At 49.7% G+C, this 19,603-nt stretch overlaps 1 protein-coding gene across 1 annotated transcript; it reads right to left on the bottom strand.

Moving 5' to 3' along the window:
* Positions 1-3,191: 3,191 nt before the first annotated feature.
* Rm62 (ATP-dependent RNA helicase Rm62) lies at positions 3,192-19,157 on the bottom strand. The gene is made up of 10 exons (XM_089587789.1): positions 18,998-19,157; positions 15,543-16,011; positions 13,060-13,201; positions 10,210-10,543; positions 9,660-9,705; positions 9,484-9,548; positions 9,308-9,369; positions 9,160-9,219; positions 5,710-5,958; positions 3,192-4,181 (listed from the first exon to the last, which is right to left on the bottom strand). The coding sequence occupies exons 1-10, from the start codon at positions 19,018-19,020 to the stop codon at positions 4,024-4,026; spliced, it is 1,608 nt and encodes a 535-aa protein (XP_089443915.1). The 5' UTR covers positions 19,021-19,157; the 3' UTR covers positions 3,192-4,023.
* Positions 19,158-19,603: the final 446 nt, after the last annotated feature.

Raw genomic sequence — 19,603 nt, 5'->3', positions numbered from 1 at the left:
AACGTTACTATCGCGTGTTTCCACCACTGAGGAAGTTCTCCTTTGCGCCAATATCCATTCATTAAATCGGTAACTGAAGTCGAACACTAGGCGAGAAGGTAGTGTCCATGCAAAGGTCAGAATAAATTTGTCTTGCCGAGCACGCGTGCATCCGTGATTTCTGCCGTCTCGCAGCGCAGGTGTGCCACGAAATATACCATTGTGGTGGTGGTGGTGAAAACTTTTATTTTGTGAAAAAGAGTTTGGGAGCCACAGAGTGGCCCCGCTACATGGTCGGCGTCCCTAGTCCGGGACACCGCACGACGAGGCCCCGTCTCTCGCCCGTTTCACCAGAGCCCTTTGAAACTCAAGCGAGGAGCAGTTGAGGAGGGCAGTCTCCCATGCCTCTCTGGAAGGGGTAGGGGAAGGGGGGAGGTGGGGATTTTGAGTACATGCCCACACCATGTGGAAGATATCACAGGTCTCCCCACAGTGTGGGCATCGCCCATCCGTGTTAGGATGTTTTATTATTGCAGGACAGAGTAGAGTACCTGTCTGCAGGCGCCTTAAAGTTCGCTCCTCCGTCTTACTCAGCCCTTTTGCAGGGGCCGGGAAAAGGCGGTGGTTGTCGCTATAATGTGTTAATATTTCCCTGAATCGCAGCAGCGGCTGGTTAGTCTCCGAGCCAGAAGAGCTGGGATGAGGAGCCCGGTGAGTAAGCGCTCGGGCAGCCGCGTCAGCGGCCTCATTACCTCGCAAGCCCTGGTGGCCAGGAGCCCAAATGATTCGTTTGGGTGTTGGATCAGTGGCAGTCCGTCGTAGAATACAAGCAGCTAAGGGGGAGATCTCCCCTGCCAAGTAATGTTCACATGCTTTTCGGGAGTCCGTGACGATTATTCTCGAATTGGCGTGGGCGGCAGCAAGCGCTATCGCTACTTCCTCGGCCCGCATTGAATTCGGGGCTCGAAAGGAGAGTCCATCAACGTGTATTTCCTGGTGAACGACAGCGGCCGAGTAAAATCCCGTGGGCGATGGCCCTGCTACGTCTACATAATATACACCGGGTCGGGAGCCGTGTTGTCTCTCAAGAGCCCGAGCCCGCGCTTGTCGTCTGTTTTCATGCATGTCGGTGTCCATGTTACGGGGGAGCGGGGAGACCCAGAGCATATGGCGCCATAGTACTGGGATACGCTCCGCCTCCTCTGGAGTGCAGTCGTGTTGGATGTGTAAGCGGTTTAGCAGGCTGCGCCCAGGAGCCGTCTGCGTGAGCCGCGTGTATTGGTTCACGAGGTGGGCCTCCCGCAGCTCCTGGTAGGAGTTTAGCACCCCCAATGCCTTGAGTTTGGCATTAGAGGTAGCCACCGGGAGATCCAGGGCTCGCTTAGTTGCCTTGCGGATGATGGCGTCTATTCGCGCCTCGTCTTGCTTAGTAGTGCGGAGATATGGCACGGCGTAGAGGATCCGGCTAGTCACGAAGGCATAGACGAGCCGAAGCGCGTCCCTGCCCCGCAGACCACCCCGCTTGTTGGAAACGCGGCGGATCATGCGCCCTACCTGTTCGCCTACTCTCTTGAGTTTCGCAATAGTGGAGTCCGGTCTGAGTCTCTGGTGAATGAAAAGGCCCAGAATACGGAGCTCCTCCACCTCTCTAATAGGACCTCCTGACAGAGAGATGTGTATTGCTGTCCTCCTATCCTTTGGGTTCGCTCTGACATGCAGAAGCTCTGATTTCGCTGGAGCACATTGGAGCCCACAGTCATTAGCATACGCATCGACTATGTGAGACCTTGCCTAATTCTGATCGCTCAACGCGAACTACCAACCGTAGGATGCTTCATCGGCGTCGTGTCCACTTCAAACGCTTGGACAGAATCCCGCGTTCGCATGACTAAGCGGGTCATGTGCCGAGTTTCTTTAACCCTAACGGTGATGCGGACAATTGCCATATCGGCACAATACTGAAAAGGCGCACTTGTTCTATGGCGTCGGTAATGGCCGGTTTCGGGACGTTGGCCACAAAACTCAGTGGACTCATAATAGCCGCGAAATTACAACTCGCTCGTTGTGTGTGCAGGCTTTGAGGGCACTTGCGTCTTGCGGTGAGAACCACGCCAATCGTTTGGCGTGCCCATGTTAAACATCGTGTCTTCCCCCACACCACAGGCACACACCCGGATATACCGCTGGAATCTGTTTTTAATAAAGTTTCGGGTGCGTCCCAGTCTGTGGAGTTCTCTCCATATACCCGCCTCTTTGCTTAGTTCCTTACCTTAGTTAGGAGGTACGTATCCTCCACGGTACCGGTAACGTACGCATTCCCGAGCTACCCGATCCGCCTCTTAATTGGCTCCCCACCATCTCCGCATGTCCCGGCACCCACGAAATCCTGTGCTGTATAGGCCTGATTTTTCCCGGAGTGTTGTATATCCCATCATGTCTCCTCAAGCAGTCGCTTGCTTTGTAGTGACGGAACAGCGATTACATCAGCGTAACCTATAAGCACACGTTGACGTCATCATTCGGCTGTTGAAAATGAAACAGCACGTTAAATGAAACTACAAATTACTCAGCGGTCCTACAATACCACAAGATAATCCATGTAGAACGCATTCGCGTCATTACAAGAAAAAAACGCTAACAAATGTTAGGCATTGCTAGCATTGCAATAAGGCTGCTGCCATATTGTTCACTGGACTAGTGAGCACCTCGCATTTGCACGCACGGTGTAACCGGTTTCCAGCAGTCCAGAGAGGAGGCGTTTCGACAACTCCCTCGCCAGATGCAAGTCAGAATATGGCTAGTGCAATCGCCTTAACAGACTGCAACAACAAGATAGCCTTTCGCAGTGTGCTCTTTCCATGGAGCAAAAAAGCCCCACATGCAGTTTTCTTCGTAAGCAGTGGGTAGTGGGCACTTTACAAATGCAAGATCACCAAAGATTGCCAGCCACAGGCACCAAAATCATCTCTACACCACTTGCTTAAGAAATACTGTTGTGCTAAAAGACTGCTGCCAAAACTTTTCTCTGCAATAAGTGTTTTGCAACTGAACAAACTGCACAGCCGGAGGTTAAAAGTATTCCAGAGAATATTTTCAGCTCGTATCCTTTCAAGCTAAAATTTAAATCTATGTACTGAACGCCTTTATGCAATAAGGTGGAACTACAGGGAAGAACAGCTTTCAAAGCACAAATAAGTCAGACAGCACATATATTGTCGTTTTGCCAGTGCTTTTATTTCTCTCCAAAAAACTGTTGCAACTTAAGGAAGCTCACGGTCTTAACTTTCGAGCCTCCACAAGAATGCTGGCGATGGCTTTCATCCCAGCACTCTCCTATGTGCACTTATCACGAGCCGTCGAAACTGGCAGGTCCCATAACGCAAGAACATGAAACGCAGGGCAGAGCTTGAGACATGGGCAACACGGCCCGGTTTTTGTCTTCACATGACCTAGTGGATCCGGAACTGCCTTCCCCACATTTTTGTGTTACTACTCAGACGAACATTCAACGCAATGAGGAAAAAAAACGAACATGGGGCTCCGGCTAACCCGGGAAAAAAATCTTGTTCCCAAAACAACAGCAGTCTAGCTGTAGACAGCAGCATTTAAATGCGACCATGGGTGAAAATAACTTACAACAACTCACTAGAATAAAAAAATATGCCAAACAGGAATGCACATCACACAAAATAGAGCCCAGCCTTTTTTTTTCCCAAATATCACAATGATGCACGCCACTCCTCTGCCTCATAGTTTTTGGTGAATGACAATAACTGAGGTTTCATAAAACAAAGGCTTAAAGCTGCGGCATAGAACAGGAACACAAACGAAAAGGTCACCAAAGAGCAAGTGTGACAGATGGAGCAACACCGGTAACAGCAAAAGATGGCTCCAGCACTAGGGCCCCCCCCCCCCACGGGTAAGAGGCAGTAGTGACTGGGATAGGTATCGTGCTGGTTGATACAACAGTGAAAAAAAATAAAATGAGAAGAAACCTAGCAATTTGTTTTTGTCTGCCCAACATTGGCTGATGGACGTCCTCTCCTAGACTGAGTAGTAGCTGTTCTGCTGTTGGCCATAGCCATTCATCTGGTTGTCTCGCGAGCCGAGAGAGATGCTGTTGGCGCCGCTGGCATAGTGAGTGTTGCCGGAGGAGCCACCAGAGCGTCCCCACGAGCTGCCGCCACCCGAACGCCACCGGCCTGGAAGTCAAGGAAAAACAAAAAGCAATGTGTACCATGAATCGCAAAACAAAAATGCAAGCAAAGGTAATCCTATTGGAACAAACTTTTCTCCACATGTCAGCAGCCAAACAAAGCACAAAAAATATGAGGACATCTTTAAGGGGGGACACAGGTCTTGAAAAGAAAATTTTATTAATTTAGTCAGTTATGAAATTTTCAGGGCAAGTGTATTTTTGTGCACCGATTCTAGATATGTCATTTAATTTCATGTAAAACAATTCCTTGAGCACATATGCACTTTTTATGCAAGTATTTTGCGGAGAATTTTGAAGAAAATTTGCTGCAGGAAACTCGCTGAAATGGATGCCATTGGGTTCTTTTGACACCAAGGAATACAATAAGGGTAAAATTATCATCCTGGCTCCCATAGAACTTGAGTTACAGGGTACTGAAGCTGCCACTTCAGAAACAGGAATACACACTTTCCGTCTAATTTCTGAAGCGAGAACTTCAAAACTCTATAGCTTAAGTTCTATGATAGGCAGGAAGACAATTTCACCCTTATTGTATTCCTCGGTGTCAAGAGAACCCAATGGCATACATTTCAGCGAGTTTCCCGCAGCAAACTTTCTTCAAAACTCTCCGCAAAATACTAGCATAAAAAGTGCATAAGTGCTCAAGGAATTGTTTCACATGAAATTAAATGACATATTTAGAATCCGCACACAAAAATACATATTCCTTGAAGATTTCGTAACTGTGACTTCATTAATAAAATTTTTTTTTTTCAAGACCAGTGTCCCCCCTTAAGCAATGCCTCACGATGCGTAAACACAAGAGCACTGCTTGCACTTATAGTGGGCGCTAAGTTGATGTAGAGGGCTTGCGGAGATTACCGCAATTTGCTCCAGCAGCTCACACGTTTTCACTGCATTGTGATAGCCGTGCACTTCATCAATGAACTGCCACCTCCGGCCATGCTTTGCTGCCGCGCCTAATGACGTAGATGCGAGCAATTCTACTTGGACGATGAAGCGTTGCAACCTCACTATCCAAAAATTGCAAGCCAACCAACGGCAGGCACCGTCACTTTTGTGTGATTTCTACTGTACGCGACATCCTTAAGAAGGGGCACCCTCAAATCTTGCAATCATCATGGAAGTTGACCAGCACTTTTCTGAGGGGATAAGTACTGCTCTCACATTACAAGGCCTTTGTCTCAAACTAGTCTAACAAAAGCTACAGGACCAAGTACCGTATTGCATGCAACATCCTGCCTACTTCCACCCCTCAAGTAACAGGTGTGCGCCCCCAATTCCTGCTCTCAAATGCCACGCAAACACAGCAAAGAACACAGGAGTGCAAACTACACCCAACGCCACACCATCCCCTGGCAAACTATTGAGCAAACTGGGCACCCTTTAAAAAAATTCAGCACAGTATTAAGTATCATGTACGGCACCACACCCCGTCCACTTTCACATAGTTAACGTGTCTTCCCACATGGTCTTGTTCAAGCTTCCATACAAGCACAATGGACACTCACTGCCACGGCCACCGCCCCATCCTCCGGCCCTGGGGTTGTTGGCGATCTCGTAGAGCTTGGGATTCACCACCTGGTTGGCCTCCTGCAGGACCGAGATGAGCTCCTTGGCCTGCCGGCAGTTGTTGGGGGTGAAGAAGGTGTACGCCGTGCCCGTCTTGTTGGAGCGGGCCGTCCGGCCGATGCGGTGGATGTAGTCCTCCGAGCAGTTGGGGTAGTCGAAGTTGATGACAAACCGCACGTCGTCCACATCTGTGCCACCCCAAGGAAAACACGGGAGACAATGAACCATGTTCGCAATTACCAGCGTTTAGTTGCTCTAGTTCTCACGAAATGGATGCCGAACAAAGCGAACTGTGCTGCTGTGTACAGAGAGCTACACACCTACCTCCTCTCCCTGCAAGGGGTGTAAATCATGAGCACCTAACAGTCGAATGCAAAATGTGACTTAAAAGCCTTATTATTAACCTGCCTCATGCAAACATTTCAGAGCTAACTGCATTGGTCAGTACATGCTAATTGACCAGTGTTTCCCAAAATAAGTTTCCACAGAAAATTTCCAAGGTCCCGTAATTCAAATGGTAAATTCCACCAGGTCACTTAAGCCAGCAGCTTGCACAGGCTTGCAGCTGAGGTGCCCAAGCTGCCAACTCCAAAACGCCGGAGTTTGACCAAAATGCAACACTGCACCGCTTATGATGTGTGTCCGACCCAACACTACGCAGCCCCAAACTGAATCGTAGTTTTAGTGCTTCATGTATCGCAAAGCAGATAACGCCAAAACCCCGAAGTGATGTCATGCGAGCCAAAAAGACCCTCAGCAGTGTCCCAGATGGACTGCATGTGCTCTCTTGCCTTTTCAACCAATTCTGTACAAGCCCCTTGCATCATGCAACTTAACATATCCTAACCTGGCTACCACCCTCGTGCTAAAGAGTTTTTGCAATCACTGAGTTACAGAGAGGTTCTGCAGACGTCAAACATGGTGCGACAATTTCAGGCGGCTGGCAAGGATGCTAAGCACATATTGGTGGGCGAGTTGGGTTGACATTGTCGTAGGGTGCCGCAGCCAGGATGAATGCAAACAAGCCCATGTCAGTAAACTGTTACAAGCATAACATAGCTTTAGCGATTAAAAGTGCTCCACACAGTCTAAATCATTTCACACCTCAGTTATTGCCTGGATTCATGAGCAAGTGATTCGAAACCCCACTAAGTTTCATTTTGATGGCCTTCAAATCCACAGGGTTGTACCGCAGCTGCATCCCACACAATTTTGAACAACAGGTTATGACTGTATCCCCCCCTGTATCCCTGCATCCACCCCCCCCCCCCCCCAAGATGGCACCTGTCACTGATCTTGAAACTTCCCCTACGCCAGGTAGAATCTGGTGCCTAAAAGACTACTAAAGGGACGTGGCACTATGAATTTGGGAAACACTGGTACACTTTTAAAGAGCCAGATACCACTGCTCTCTTTAAAGGTTTTCAAGGTTGAAATCCACTATGATAAGACTAAGTGACAGCCCTCACAAGGACAGCGTGCAAGTGCAATAATAAAAGCTCCTCTCCATAACTGTAGCACCAAAAGCAGATCTCTTGCCCACATGCAAAGCCAAGCAGTCCCAATAGCCCACAAGCTCCTACCACAATTACCCAAGACTAAAAAAAAAAGGCCTGAAAGAAGCCTGCAAAGAGGCTCACTCGAACGTCACTGTGAAGAAGAGAAATGAACACTCTCCACTAAACTTGTCCGCAGTTATAATGAGAGTATCCAATCACGTCCCTTCAATCAAAAGGCAAGCCCCGCTAGTGCAGGGCATTTACAAGCAAGCAAAGAAGGCTACATGCCCCAACACAAGATTAATGCTAACCCCTTCAACGACCCTAGCCCGTGCCGGATGAGAAAGTTATGCAGCGTGCGGCCCACAAAAACAAGGGTACAGGAGAAGAGAAAGGCAAGAGATAGAAGGGGAAACGAGGAAGATAAACAAAAAGGAGGAGGAATGTGATGGCGCTTCTAAAAAATTTACCTGCAGCCGGCTTGCGAGAGAGAGCCAGCGGCGGCGGCCATGCCGTGGCCTTCAAGAGTCGTCGGCCAGGGGGGGAGGGTCGGTCGGCAGCGAGCGCGCGCACACGGAAGACAGGACGCCACACCAAGGAGGGGCGCCCTTCTCCCGCACGGCCACCACCACCACCGGCGGCCATTGCGCGTTCGTTTTTTTTGCGTGCCGCCGCCTTCCTTTTAGAGGGGGAGCCCTTTACAAGCCGGCAGCCGAAAGCCGACCCCTGGTGCCGCACCAACTCGCTCTGCCACGGCCTCCGCTTTCTTTTTGTTTTGCACTTTAGAGCCAATTGTACTCTATCCTACCAGTTTCTTTTTGCTCTCCCAAACTTCCTTTCATCCCTACTGAGGCCAGCTTTACAAGTGCCGAGGTATCCCTCCTTCCCTAAGCCTTAAGAGTTGCAACCGATTGCGTTACAGCTCTAATGACCCACCCCGAAATCTTTCCTAGGGATATGAGGGTTGCTGTGCAACTGTCGCCAATCAAGGGACGCTGGTTAAGTTTCCAAGTGCTCAATGCAATAGGGACGCATCCCCCAAGGGCCCGTCCCTGTCCGCCAATGGGGAAACAAGGGGCTGAGAATGCAATTTGCGCCCGCCGGGCCATTCATTTGGCAGTAGTAGTCTCCCAAGCGCTATTTTTTTTCTGGCTCAGGGAGGACGGCCCGCCCAGTGCAAAGTGAGGCAGCACTGCGTATGGACAACCCGGAGCCCACACACGTGTGCCTCTGGAAAAGAAAGGGGAAAAACCAGGACACAAGGCTGTCAGAGCAGGTCTTCTGGTCTCCACAAATGCTTCCCCCCCACTCCCCCCCTCCCAGCATACAAGGTGCCCCCGCAAGCCTCACCTTCCCAGCCCCGCCTCGTGTATGTCGCGGCACGCGCTTGAAACGAGAGCAAACTTCGCCTGACACGACGGCAACAGGTATGGTCATCTCAAAAGAAAAAAGCCTTAGCTTGGTGCAAAGCCTCAACTACACGGCCCAACCCCATGATATACAACTTCCACAATTCTTAACACAAAGTCAATTACTCTTCCAACAGACATAGTACCCAGGGACGGCTCACTGACAGCAGAGTAATACAGCAGCCCGCTAAGCAATTGTCAAGCCTCTCCAAGTCATTAGAAGCTGCCTCCCAACAGTTTCAACCAAATGCAGAAAGTGCTCATAGAAGCAAAACCCCACATAACATGCTAGAACAGCATTTTCTGCCTTGAAATGCATTAAAAACGTCTCGTCAAAACTATTCATGAGAAGCACATGTAAAACTGCAATTACAAAAAAAAAAAATGCCCCTGCCTATCTATCGAACTGGAAAAGATAAAAGGCACAGGCCTGAATGTCCCATGCCCATCGCGCACTCAAGACCAACGACCGATCACTCACCAAGGCCTCGGGCAGCCACATCTGTCGCGACGAGAATGGGAGACCTGCCCGACCGGAACTCTGCAAACAAAAATTCCAAGGCATGAGTCTCGGCAAAACAATCGCGCACCAGACAAGATGTCGGCAACGAAGGAGACTGAAAACTAACCATTGAGCACCCAGTCACGCTCCTGCTGTGTCTTGTCACCATGGATGCAGATGGCAGGCCACCTAGCAACAAGATCGAGAAACACGGTGAGCACGACCACTTCTCTTATCACCGAGTGACGCAGCAAAAATCCTGACAAGAGCAATGAGAAACGCACTTCCAGGCCCAGCACTCACCCATATCGTCTCATCTTCCGCGTGAGGTCGTCAACTTTCCGCTTGGTTTCCGCAAACACTATGGTCTGCAAAGACGCAAATGAAGGCACACTCAGCTTCACCACAGCACACTTGCGCGCACAGTGCGGGAGTTTCCACAATGTGCCGTCGCACAACCGTACAAAACGGGTTCTCACCTTGTTTTCCTTCTCATTGAGAATTTCCTGGTGCAACTTCATGAGCCTGGAGAAAATGAATAACTCCGTTTTACCGACTGGCAAATACGCTCAATTCCAAGCAAAGCTCTACGAAAACCTCGCTGAGGCTGTACAATAGGCTAACACGATTTGCTTCAAAGGAGGTATTGCGCTGTCCCAGGGCCCCCTACAACTGAGAGGTATGAGGGGTGAACTCCAGTGAGCGAGAGGCCTGGTGGATGCTGTAACGAGGTTTTGACAGCACCGCCGCCAGCAAGGCGCGACAGGCCAACATGACCTCGTACCTATTCCAACACTGACTAGTTTCCTCTGCCTACCGCACTCATTGTTAGTGACTCAAAAGTCCGCCCTGTATGCTTAAAAACGGAAGGAACCATTCATTGGAGCAGCTTATTTCGTAGTTACCAACACAGCCTTGCACATTTGCAGCATTACAATAGCTGGTCTTTGTGCTAGAAAAGGTCTGCTGCCAATGCTAAGCAAGGTAATGCCAAACCCAATGCTAACTGTTCACCGTAACTACACTCACTTGTCCTCCTTTTCAGCCTCCTGGCAGACGTCGATGATCTGCAGGATGCGGTGGTTGGCGCACAGCTGCAGGGCCCCGATGTTGATCTGGATGTAGTCCTTGAGGAAGTCCTCGGCCAGGGAGCGCACCTCCTTGGGCCAGGTGGCACTCCACATGAGGGTCTGGCAGTCCGGCCGGATCTGCTCTATGATCTTGCGGATCTGGGGCTCAAAGCCCATGTCCAGCATGCGGTCCGCCTCGTCCAGCACTAGGTATGTGCACCGCCGCAGGTTCACCTTGCCCGCCTCCAGGAAGTCGATCATGCGGCCCGGGGTGGCAATGCAGATCTCCGAGCCTGCACAGTCGGAAGACGAGACACGGGGCTGTGGAGAACAAATGGCACAAAGGCCTGGACAGAGCCACAGCTGGGGTGCGGACTAGTCCGTTGGAACACGTAACAAGAGCTCCACCCAATGCACAGTGACACCGGGGCAGTGTGGCAGCAGTGTTCAATACACGCAAGTACGTGCTTGCATGTATTGGTTTATTGAGGTTTAACGTCCCAAAGCGACTCAGGCTATGAGAGACGCCGTAGTGGAGGGCTCCGGAAATTTCGACCACCTGGGGTTCTTTAACGTGCACTGACATCGCACAGAACACGGGCCTCGAATTTCTCCTCCAAAGAAATTCTAGCCGCCGCGGCCGGGATCGAACCCGCGTCTTTTGGGCCAGCAGCCGAGCACCATAGCCACTGAGCCACCGCGGCGGCAGCTTGCATGTATTGAACACTATGTTGGACACACACGACTACCGTATTTACTCGCATAATTTGCGCCCTTGCGTAATTTGCGCACCCGTAACTTATTACCCGGATTTATAAAAAAAAACTTGACCGCATATTTTGCGCACTTCTTTGCGCGATTGCGCGAAGACGCCAGCATGCACGCGGGAACGCACAAGCAGACCGCATCGATGCGGCGCACTGCCAAGGTCAAGCCAGAGCAATCCCAGCCAACGCGAAGCCGCGACGCAGTAGTGCTCGTTGTGCGTCTGGCGCGTCTATCTCTTTGTGGTTGGTGGCTCGGCTTTGTGCGTAGTGGTTCGACGTACGGTTCTTCGGTTGCAATGGGCTACCACAACTATCCGGCGAAATTTAAACTCCAGGTGATTGAATTTGCCGAAGAAAATGGAAATCGTGCCGCTGCCAGGCAGTACAAGCTTAATGAAAGCCACGTGCGGTACTGGTGGAAGCAGAAGGAGAGCATTTCGGGGACCTAAGAAAGGTAAATTCCCCACCGTTGAAGAAGAGCTCGTGCGTTACGTTCGCGAGCATCGGGCTTCCGGGATAGCAGTGTCGTGCGAGATGCTGCAGTTCCAGGCAAGGAAAATCACACGTGAGGAAGGGATCCCAGCTCCGACGTTCAAAGCAAGCAGGGGGTGGGTGACCCGTTTTATGAGAAGCCACCACCTGTCTCTGAGACGGAGGACAACTCTCTGCCAGCGTTTGCCCGCTGACTACGAAGAAAAAGTGGGGGCATTTCACCGTTTCGTGAAAGAGATTCGCAGGATGGAATGTTTCATAATGTCCCAGATCGGGAACGCTGACGAGACGCCGCTGACATTCGACATGCCACCCAACATCACGGTGAGCGAAAAGGGAGTTTCGTCTGTTGCCATAAAAACAACCGGCAGCAAAAAGCAACGGTGCACCGTAATGCTGGCAGTGACTGCTGACGGTCGCAAACTACCACCCTTCGTGATATTCAAGCGAAAGACGATGCCAAAATTGAAAGTGAAAGGACGCATCCATGTTCGTGTCCACGAAAAAGGGTGGATGAATGAGGCATTAATGCTCAACTGGCTGGACACTGTGTGGGGGAAGCGACCAGGCGCTCTTTTGCGGCTGCCATCGATGTTGGTCCTTGATAGCTTCAAGGGCCATCTAGTCGACAGTGTGAAAGAAAAGTTAAAGGAGATGAAGACCAACCTGGCTGTCATCCCAGGCGGCCTAACATCAGTCCTGCAGCCGTTGGATGTTTCTATCAATAAGCCGTTCAAAGACAACGCGCGGAAGTTCTACGTCGAGTGGATGGCCAGCGGAGAACACGGTCTCACTCCGACTGGGAGAATGAAGAGGCCTCCTTTGGAGACGGTCTGCAAATGGATTCTGGCAGCGTGGGACAGGGTGTCTCTAAACATTGTGGAGCACAGCTCCAAAAAAACTGGCCTGTCGAATGCGCTTGACGGAACAGAGGACGACGCGATTTGGGACGCCAGCGACGATGGTGACGACGACCGCGACGATGTCAGCCGTGGCTCGGAATCCAATTTATCTAGCAACGACTCCGACTAGACAAAGCATGTGAATAAAGGAAAGTGTTTTGCTTGTATATGATGCCTCACTTTTTTAGATTATATTGCATGTTATGTCCTTTTTGCGGGTGAGTTTTTAAGGCATGTTTGCGAAATTTTCGCGTAATTTGCGCACCCCCTTTTTGAAGCCTTAATTTTTGGAAAAAAAGTGCGCAAATTATGCGAGTAAATACGGTACATTAAACACTGGCGTTCCCTTGCACTTATAGGACATGCTTCAAATGTCAAGAGCGGAGACTTCACGGGTTGAGCTCTAAAGCCAACACATACTTGGCAATTACTTCCCTCTGGTGCTGGTTTGAAGGCATGGCAGCACAAAGATGAAATAACCTCTGAACAGCCAGAGACATTTAAAAATGTCTGTGGCCACACTAATGTTCCCTCATGCCACTCGCACCAGTGCTCATTTCACTCCTACGTTAGTCGCCATGACCCAAATCAAGAAGAGTCATCCCCCCCCCCTCCTACTGCAAAGCACAGGCAGGCAGGCACGCTCACCTCTTTCCAGATCCCTCAGCTGGGGTCCCTTTGGTGCACCGCCAAAGACGCACGTACTGCGCACACGCGAGTGCTTCCCGAAGTCTGAAGACACCTGCTGGATCTGCTGGGCCAGCTCACGGGTAGGGGCAAGCACCAGGGCCTGCACACAAGGGCACAGAAGCCATCAGAAGCACATACTAGCACTATAAAAGGGCATATCGCCACAGAATGCAATGACGATCACCGAGGGTTATGGTTTGGTTTATTGGGGTTTAACGTCCCAAAGCGACTGAGGCTGTGAGAGACGCCGTAGTGGAGGGCTCCGGATAATTTCGACCACCTGGGGTTCTTTCACGTGCACTGACATCGCACTGCACACGGGCCTCTGGAATTTCTCCTCCAAAGAAATTCAGCCGCCGCGGCCGGGATCGAACCCGCGTCTTTCTGGGGAGGGTTATGGCCCTAATTTCAAAGAACTGCACTTTCCTAACAGGCACAAACTACCCGTGCAATGCAGAACCAACTTGTTTTTTTTCTTATTCTGTACTTCGGAGCAACTGCCCAGGCAGCAAGGCACTCTATTAAACGAGATGACTCACACCACACAGTAAACAAGTCTCAAGCAAGCAAATATTTGTTGAAAATCTCAGGAGTAAACTCTTGCGCCGGGTAATAAGCTCGCAACCCACATAAGCAGTTATATTTTCGACAGAAAGGGACAGCATGGCTGTCAAGGCTTGCCTGCTAAGCTCATGCCGCACACAAGCCTGTCTGTGCCCACTCACAACACTGGCAATCACTTTTCTGCCAGGTCAGCGCTGGGGTACACTTGGCTGTCCAGAGGCAGCCCCTGTGGGCACAATGAGCCTGAGGAGGCAGCAAATACTGCTGGATGCCCTGCAGGCTCACCTCTCATTAGCTGCCACAATAGAGGCAGCTCCAAAACAAAAAGGGAACATGTTTGTATCCAAAGTGTGCTTCCCTCTGTCTCATTTAATCAGGGCTTATCTGATAACATCCACAACACACTGTAGACTCAACAAGCATTAATTCCAGTGTCTGAACTGATTGTCTACTTTCATACTGAAGCTACCTGCACATCCTGAAGAATCCCAAGACTCCATGTGAGCAAGGTGAGACAGCTTCAGAAGGCTCAGGATTAATTTCAACCACTGCCACCAGAGCAGAGAGGAATCTTAGCATCCCACAACCTGAGGCTCAGAGGTAGCCCAAACCCAAAATGCAGTTATGTTCTTTCAGCAGGGTGCACTCAGACACTGGGGGTGGTTGACACAGCCAATTTCTTAAAAGTTGGTGTACCAAATTAAGTATGGAAACGCTCCACGACAATGTTTCAATCAAGTGCCATCCTGCGCTATACACCACAACAGCAGCACTGGGCATGCACCATAAAACAGAGGTCACTTGGGACAGCCACGTTGTCTGCAGGAAAAGCAGTTTCTCACCCCAGTACTAGCGGGTTCAGGCTACACACATTTTCATCACAACAGCCAGAATTAAAAGTCAACAGCTGATTAACATCACACCAGCTTCGAGTGGTTAAGGGGGGACACTGGTCTTAGACCTATTTTCCTTAGTTTTAGCCCAATCCTAATGAAACTGTACTCTCTTGCTCAGTTTTTTATACTGATTTCAACAATGAAGTTACCTTTCTCATAAATTAGTTGGTTCCAAAGATAATTAATTTTAATTAGTCATTCATTAGTACCTCGGTGCAAAAAAAACTGCTCAATAAAAAATTTTTAATTCACGGCTGCATAGTATGGTGAGTAAAGAGTGCAATAATCAAAGCAGTTTTTCCGTTTTACCCTCATTAGTAATTTTACAGCACTTGGAATCTCAGTGTTCAAGGTGTGAATGTAGTGCATCGGTAAACTTTGCGAAATTATAAAGTTTTGAACTGTGATTGAACAAATCTGCTTCGATCAATGCACACACTGTGCCTTCAGCTTCCCCTAGCAACTAATACAACATCTCTATCTGTCCTAGATGTTGAGATATCGACATACTAAGATAGCCAGATGTCCAAAATTTTCATGCTATTAAATTGTCAGCGCCTGCATAAATTCAGCCCACACGATCTGAATTTAATATTATGGTCAAAATGATGACTTCTTAAAGGAAAAAAGTGGTACAGTTGGAAAATGATAGCTGTAAATTCTACAAATGTCATTTTTTGAAAATCGTTTTTTTGGTCATTTTTTGGTCTCAAAGACCAGTGTCCCCCCTTAAAGCAGTCATAGCAGAAAAGCACATCACAGCCACACTTCTTATCTCAAGTTTTAAAAATCAGCCCAATCTCCACCCAAGCTGCGAGTGTACACGTGGTCTCCGGTTCCCTGTGACCACTCACTTCCATCTTCACTCGGCCACAAACAGATTGTGGGCCTCGTGCCAATACTGCATCCCCCTCCAAATCACTAAGAACTGACTGGCCTCGAGGTTACAAAAGTCTGAAAGGGGGTCATCACACAACTCACAATGGGGCCGTCACCACGCTGCAGGTAGGGCTGGTGGTTGATGTGGATGATGGCGGGCAAGATGTAGCCCAGGGTCTTGCCCGAGCCGGTCTGGGCGATGCCCACGAAGTCCTTGCCGCTGAGCGCGATGGGCCAACCCTGGGCCTGGATGCAGGTGGGCTCTGTGTAGCCCTGGGCCTGGATGCCCTTCATGATGTAGTCGGGGAAGTTGCCCTCCTCGAAGCGCAGGATGGGCTTGGGCACATCGCGGCCCTTCACGGTGATCTCGTTGGCCTGCCGGTAGGCGTCCACCTCCGCTTGGGATCGGTTGGCCGTGTTGGGGTGCTCATGGTAGAAGTTCTTCTGGAACGGCTGCAGCTGAATGCGGTCCCAGTCCGGCTTGCGAAGATTGCCACCCGGTTGGCTGTTGCGGAAGCCACCGCCACCCCCGCGACGGTCGCCGCCACCCCAGCTGTTACCATAGTCTCCTCTGCAAGACAAGACATGGTAGGTTAGTTATATGGAGTTTCATGGCGCATAAGCAACTGTGGCTATCATGCGCCAAACACAAGGTTAGATGATGTTATATTAAGTGTATAGATGTTACATTATATTAGATTTAAAACATTGGCTTTCTTTAGAAACTTACACACAAGCGAAAACTCGACGAGTGTTTGCTCGCCTAAAGGCAATGCGGGATGAAATGGAATGTCTTCATAGTAAAATACAGTAAAAAAATTTTTCTAAGTTCTTCAAGATGCGAACAAGAAATTAAAATGTGATCAACTGTGAGCTCCTCACCACACATTTCACACACGGGTTTGCAAGACATGGTAGGGTTTGGGCTAGTTGTTGGCTTGGCATAACAGAACGTAAAGGCAAACTGAGCATGCACTGTGCATGCCAGCATTCTTGAGCCCTTTTTTCAAAAAAACCTTTACAACAGCAAGATAATGCCAGACAGCCCAACGAATAAGAAATGCCCACTTTGCCACCCCAAGAAACACCTCGCAATCAACAGTGTGCCTTATGCCCTGGCTTAAACTGAAGAACATTTTCCCTAATATGTATCAGTGAAGTAAGTCACCCAAGCAGATAACATTCACGCTGCTACCCCATAATTTCTCGCCATTTTGAGCTGGGGCATGTTGAACGACTAACAATCTACTAGATGTGACCCAAGCTGATTTTTACTAACTAGAATTCTGCACAATTGTCCTTCATGTAAATATATGGTGTCAGTATGATTAACGCTTCACACTAGGTACCAGCAGGCTGGAAAAACTAATTTGCCAATCAACTGGCAGGAAGAAATAGCTCTCCTACATGCAATACAAAACATGACCAAAGGAAGACCTCATAAAAAAAGATGCCAAATGAAATTTTAACCGAACTGCAGTCACAGAAGCTATGCCACAAACTGGCATTCGCTAAACACACAGCTGGATGCCAGCCAAATTCGCTCAGTCTTTCGCACAGCAACAAGGCTTCAACCTGCATGAATCTCCTACTACCCGGCACTTATACCCTCAGCTTTTTTTTTTTGCGTTCATGACATGCTGCATTCTTGCCAACATAGCCCGATGCTATTAATACGATCCGATTACACAAGACACAGTCTGGCACGAGTCAGTGCTTTGTTTCACTTCACTGGAATGTTTCCACAACCCTCAGCAATGCAAGCAAGGCATCAAGCTGCGAGCATACGTCCGTATTCAACACTACCCTTTGTGAACCCTTAACAAAAGTACTTTCACACTTCTCTAACCTAAACCTAACCTTAACAGCCTTGAGAGGAGAACAGTAAAGTTGAACATACCCGAAAAATTCCTGACACTGCTGCCTTACTCTTCGGTTTTACGTCGCAGTTGCTACACAGTTGAAACTGAATAAATAGTGACCTGTGGGGCTTGACATCTCGAAGAGCCACACGGGTTGTGCGGGTCGCCGTAGTGCAAAAGTCCGGATTAATTTAGACCGCCTTTGATTCTTTAACGCATTGAGCCATCGCATAGTCCAATAGGCCCCTTTTGTATTTCGCCTCCGCAGCAACGGCGCACATGACTGGCATCGACGCCAAAGCTGCAGAATTAGGGGCGTAGTGTTTGAAACAAACGGCCTGATGACAGGCGTGACACATTCACAAACTAGACGAGACATTCCGGCGAAGCCCACAGATCGCACCGCCGTTCTTCGGCTAGCACTTTTTCTACGCGTCGTGCGCAGTTACCCCAAGGCCGTTCTCTCATCCCTTCGTTCTATTCTATATCGGTCACTTCCTCGGCGTTCGTTCGAGCCGCAGTCATCTCTGACCCGGAACGGCCCGCTCAGATTCCATCCCGTCACTCCCCCGGCCGGGGCGCAACGCGCTAGTCATTTAAGCGACGGCCTCGTTCGCAAAAGGCCTGCACGCCGCATCTGTTAGCGCTCGCGCGTCGAAAGAAAAGCACGGGGCGAGGAGGGAAGCGATCGCGGAAACGCCGCGGCATGCAGCGACAAAGCCCCGACGATGCAGCGAGGCACAACTCTCGCGTCGGTCACGATCTGCCCACGTGAACAAGTAATTCAAAGCGCTTCCCTTCTTTGCCGCCAGGGCGTTCAGAGGCGCTTAGTCAGCGCATGACGAAACAACAAATAACGATGAGAGGACAGGCAATATATCTAGACGCCACACATGACCGTAAATTTAGTTTCACCGTTGCAATGATTTAAGAGGTAAATGAGGTGATGTGTACAGGTCACAAAAACACTTCAAGATTCACTGAAACAAAGCGTCTTGAGCAGCGATGACCTCGCTTTCAAAGCCACATGGTCAGAACACTTGCCACTGCGCTCCAATTTGAAGCTGAAGCCGATGGAGAATTAAAAGTAACCAAAAATAGGCGTCCGCCAGTTTTCAACCCGCAGTTCTCGAACTGGTACTGTAGCACGGACGTCATGGCAACGGGGGATTTCCTAGCCGGTAGACCGGATCGATATGTCGCGCTTGTCTGCGCGCCGTCGAAGCAATAAAAAGCAAATGAAAACGCCGGCCGGCGTTTCGCCGAGCGTTGACGAAAAAAGCGGGAAAACGCCGGTGAACTGCGGAATGCTTGGAGCGAAATTTGTACGCGGCGTAAGGGACTAACACCGGCCGCTACGAAGAGCTGAAAAGCTTCCCGGGAAGGCCACGTTGCGACTTTAGCTTAGGCCTAACACCTCCCGGCACCTCAAACTACTCGAAAACGTAACTGCCGAAGTGATACGAATTTGGTAGCGACTCAAACTAGCGACGAACGCTTGCGTTCGAGCGAAAGCAGCAGCCCCAAGCGTCTGTCGCCGCGTAAATTTCTTTGTGCGACGTAACCACGCCAGGCCTAAGCCGGACATGGATGCCGAATGAATGAACTCGTTTTCACGGTCGCCAAAAATCGACACTTTTCGCTGATAATTCCGCACGACGGTGCGAAAACGGCATGAAAACGTCGAGAACTTACCCTCTGCCGCCACGTCCGTTCATTTTGAGGATGCTTGTGCTTGGTTAGCTTGACTTTTTTCCAGTTTCAATCAGACCCAATACTGTGCACTGCTAGCACGACGGCTCGTGATGTGCGGAGAGACACGTTGTTGCGGAAGCGGCGTCAGCGGCGTGTAGTTCCCCGTGACGACACACAAAGGGGAGCCTTGGCGATAAGATATCCTGATTATAAACTTATCTAAAAACCAAGAAAATATATTAAACGTAATACATTCAACAAAACGCTGCTTTCAGGTAAGCGCTTTATAATAATCAGCTTCTGTGACCAAATGTCTGAAGAACTACTTTACAGCGCGTAGTTCGCGTAGTGACTAGGCAGTGGGGGCAACGCGGTTGCGCGGTCTTTATTCGTGGAAGGCACGGAGGAAGAAGAAAGAGTGAAAGACGGCGGTGGATGGCGTGTCGCCGCTATTTTTTTAATCTTTATCGAGGTATTTTCCGCAGGTGCGTTGCGTCACGTCTGGTAAGATTCCATGTAGGGGTAGGGCAAGCGAGAGTAGCAGCTGGCCGTGCTGCAGTGTAAATGCGTTCGTGGCTAGCAGGCGCGAATATTTACGCGTAAACA

Source organism: Amblyomma mixtum, chromosome 4 (assembly GCF_055824585.1).
Source record: "Amblyomma mixtum isolate Tamu chromosome 4, ASM5582458v1, whole genome shotgun sequence".
In the NCBI taxonomy this organism is placed as follows: domain Eukaryota; kingdom Metazoa; phylum Arthropoda; class Arachnida; order Ixodida; family Ixodidae; genus Amblyomma; species Amblyomma mixtum.
Note: the sequence above shows the minus strand (reverse complement) of the source record. Positions and strands in the feature narration are given on the sequence as shown.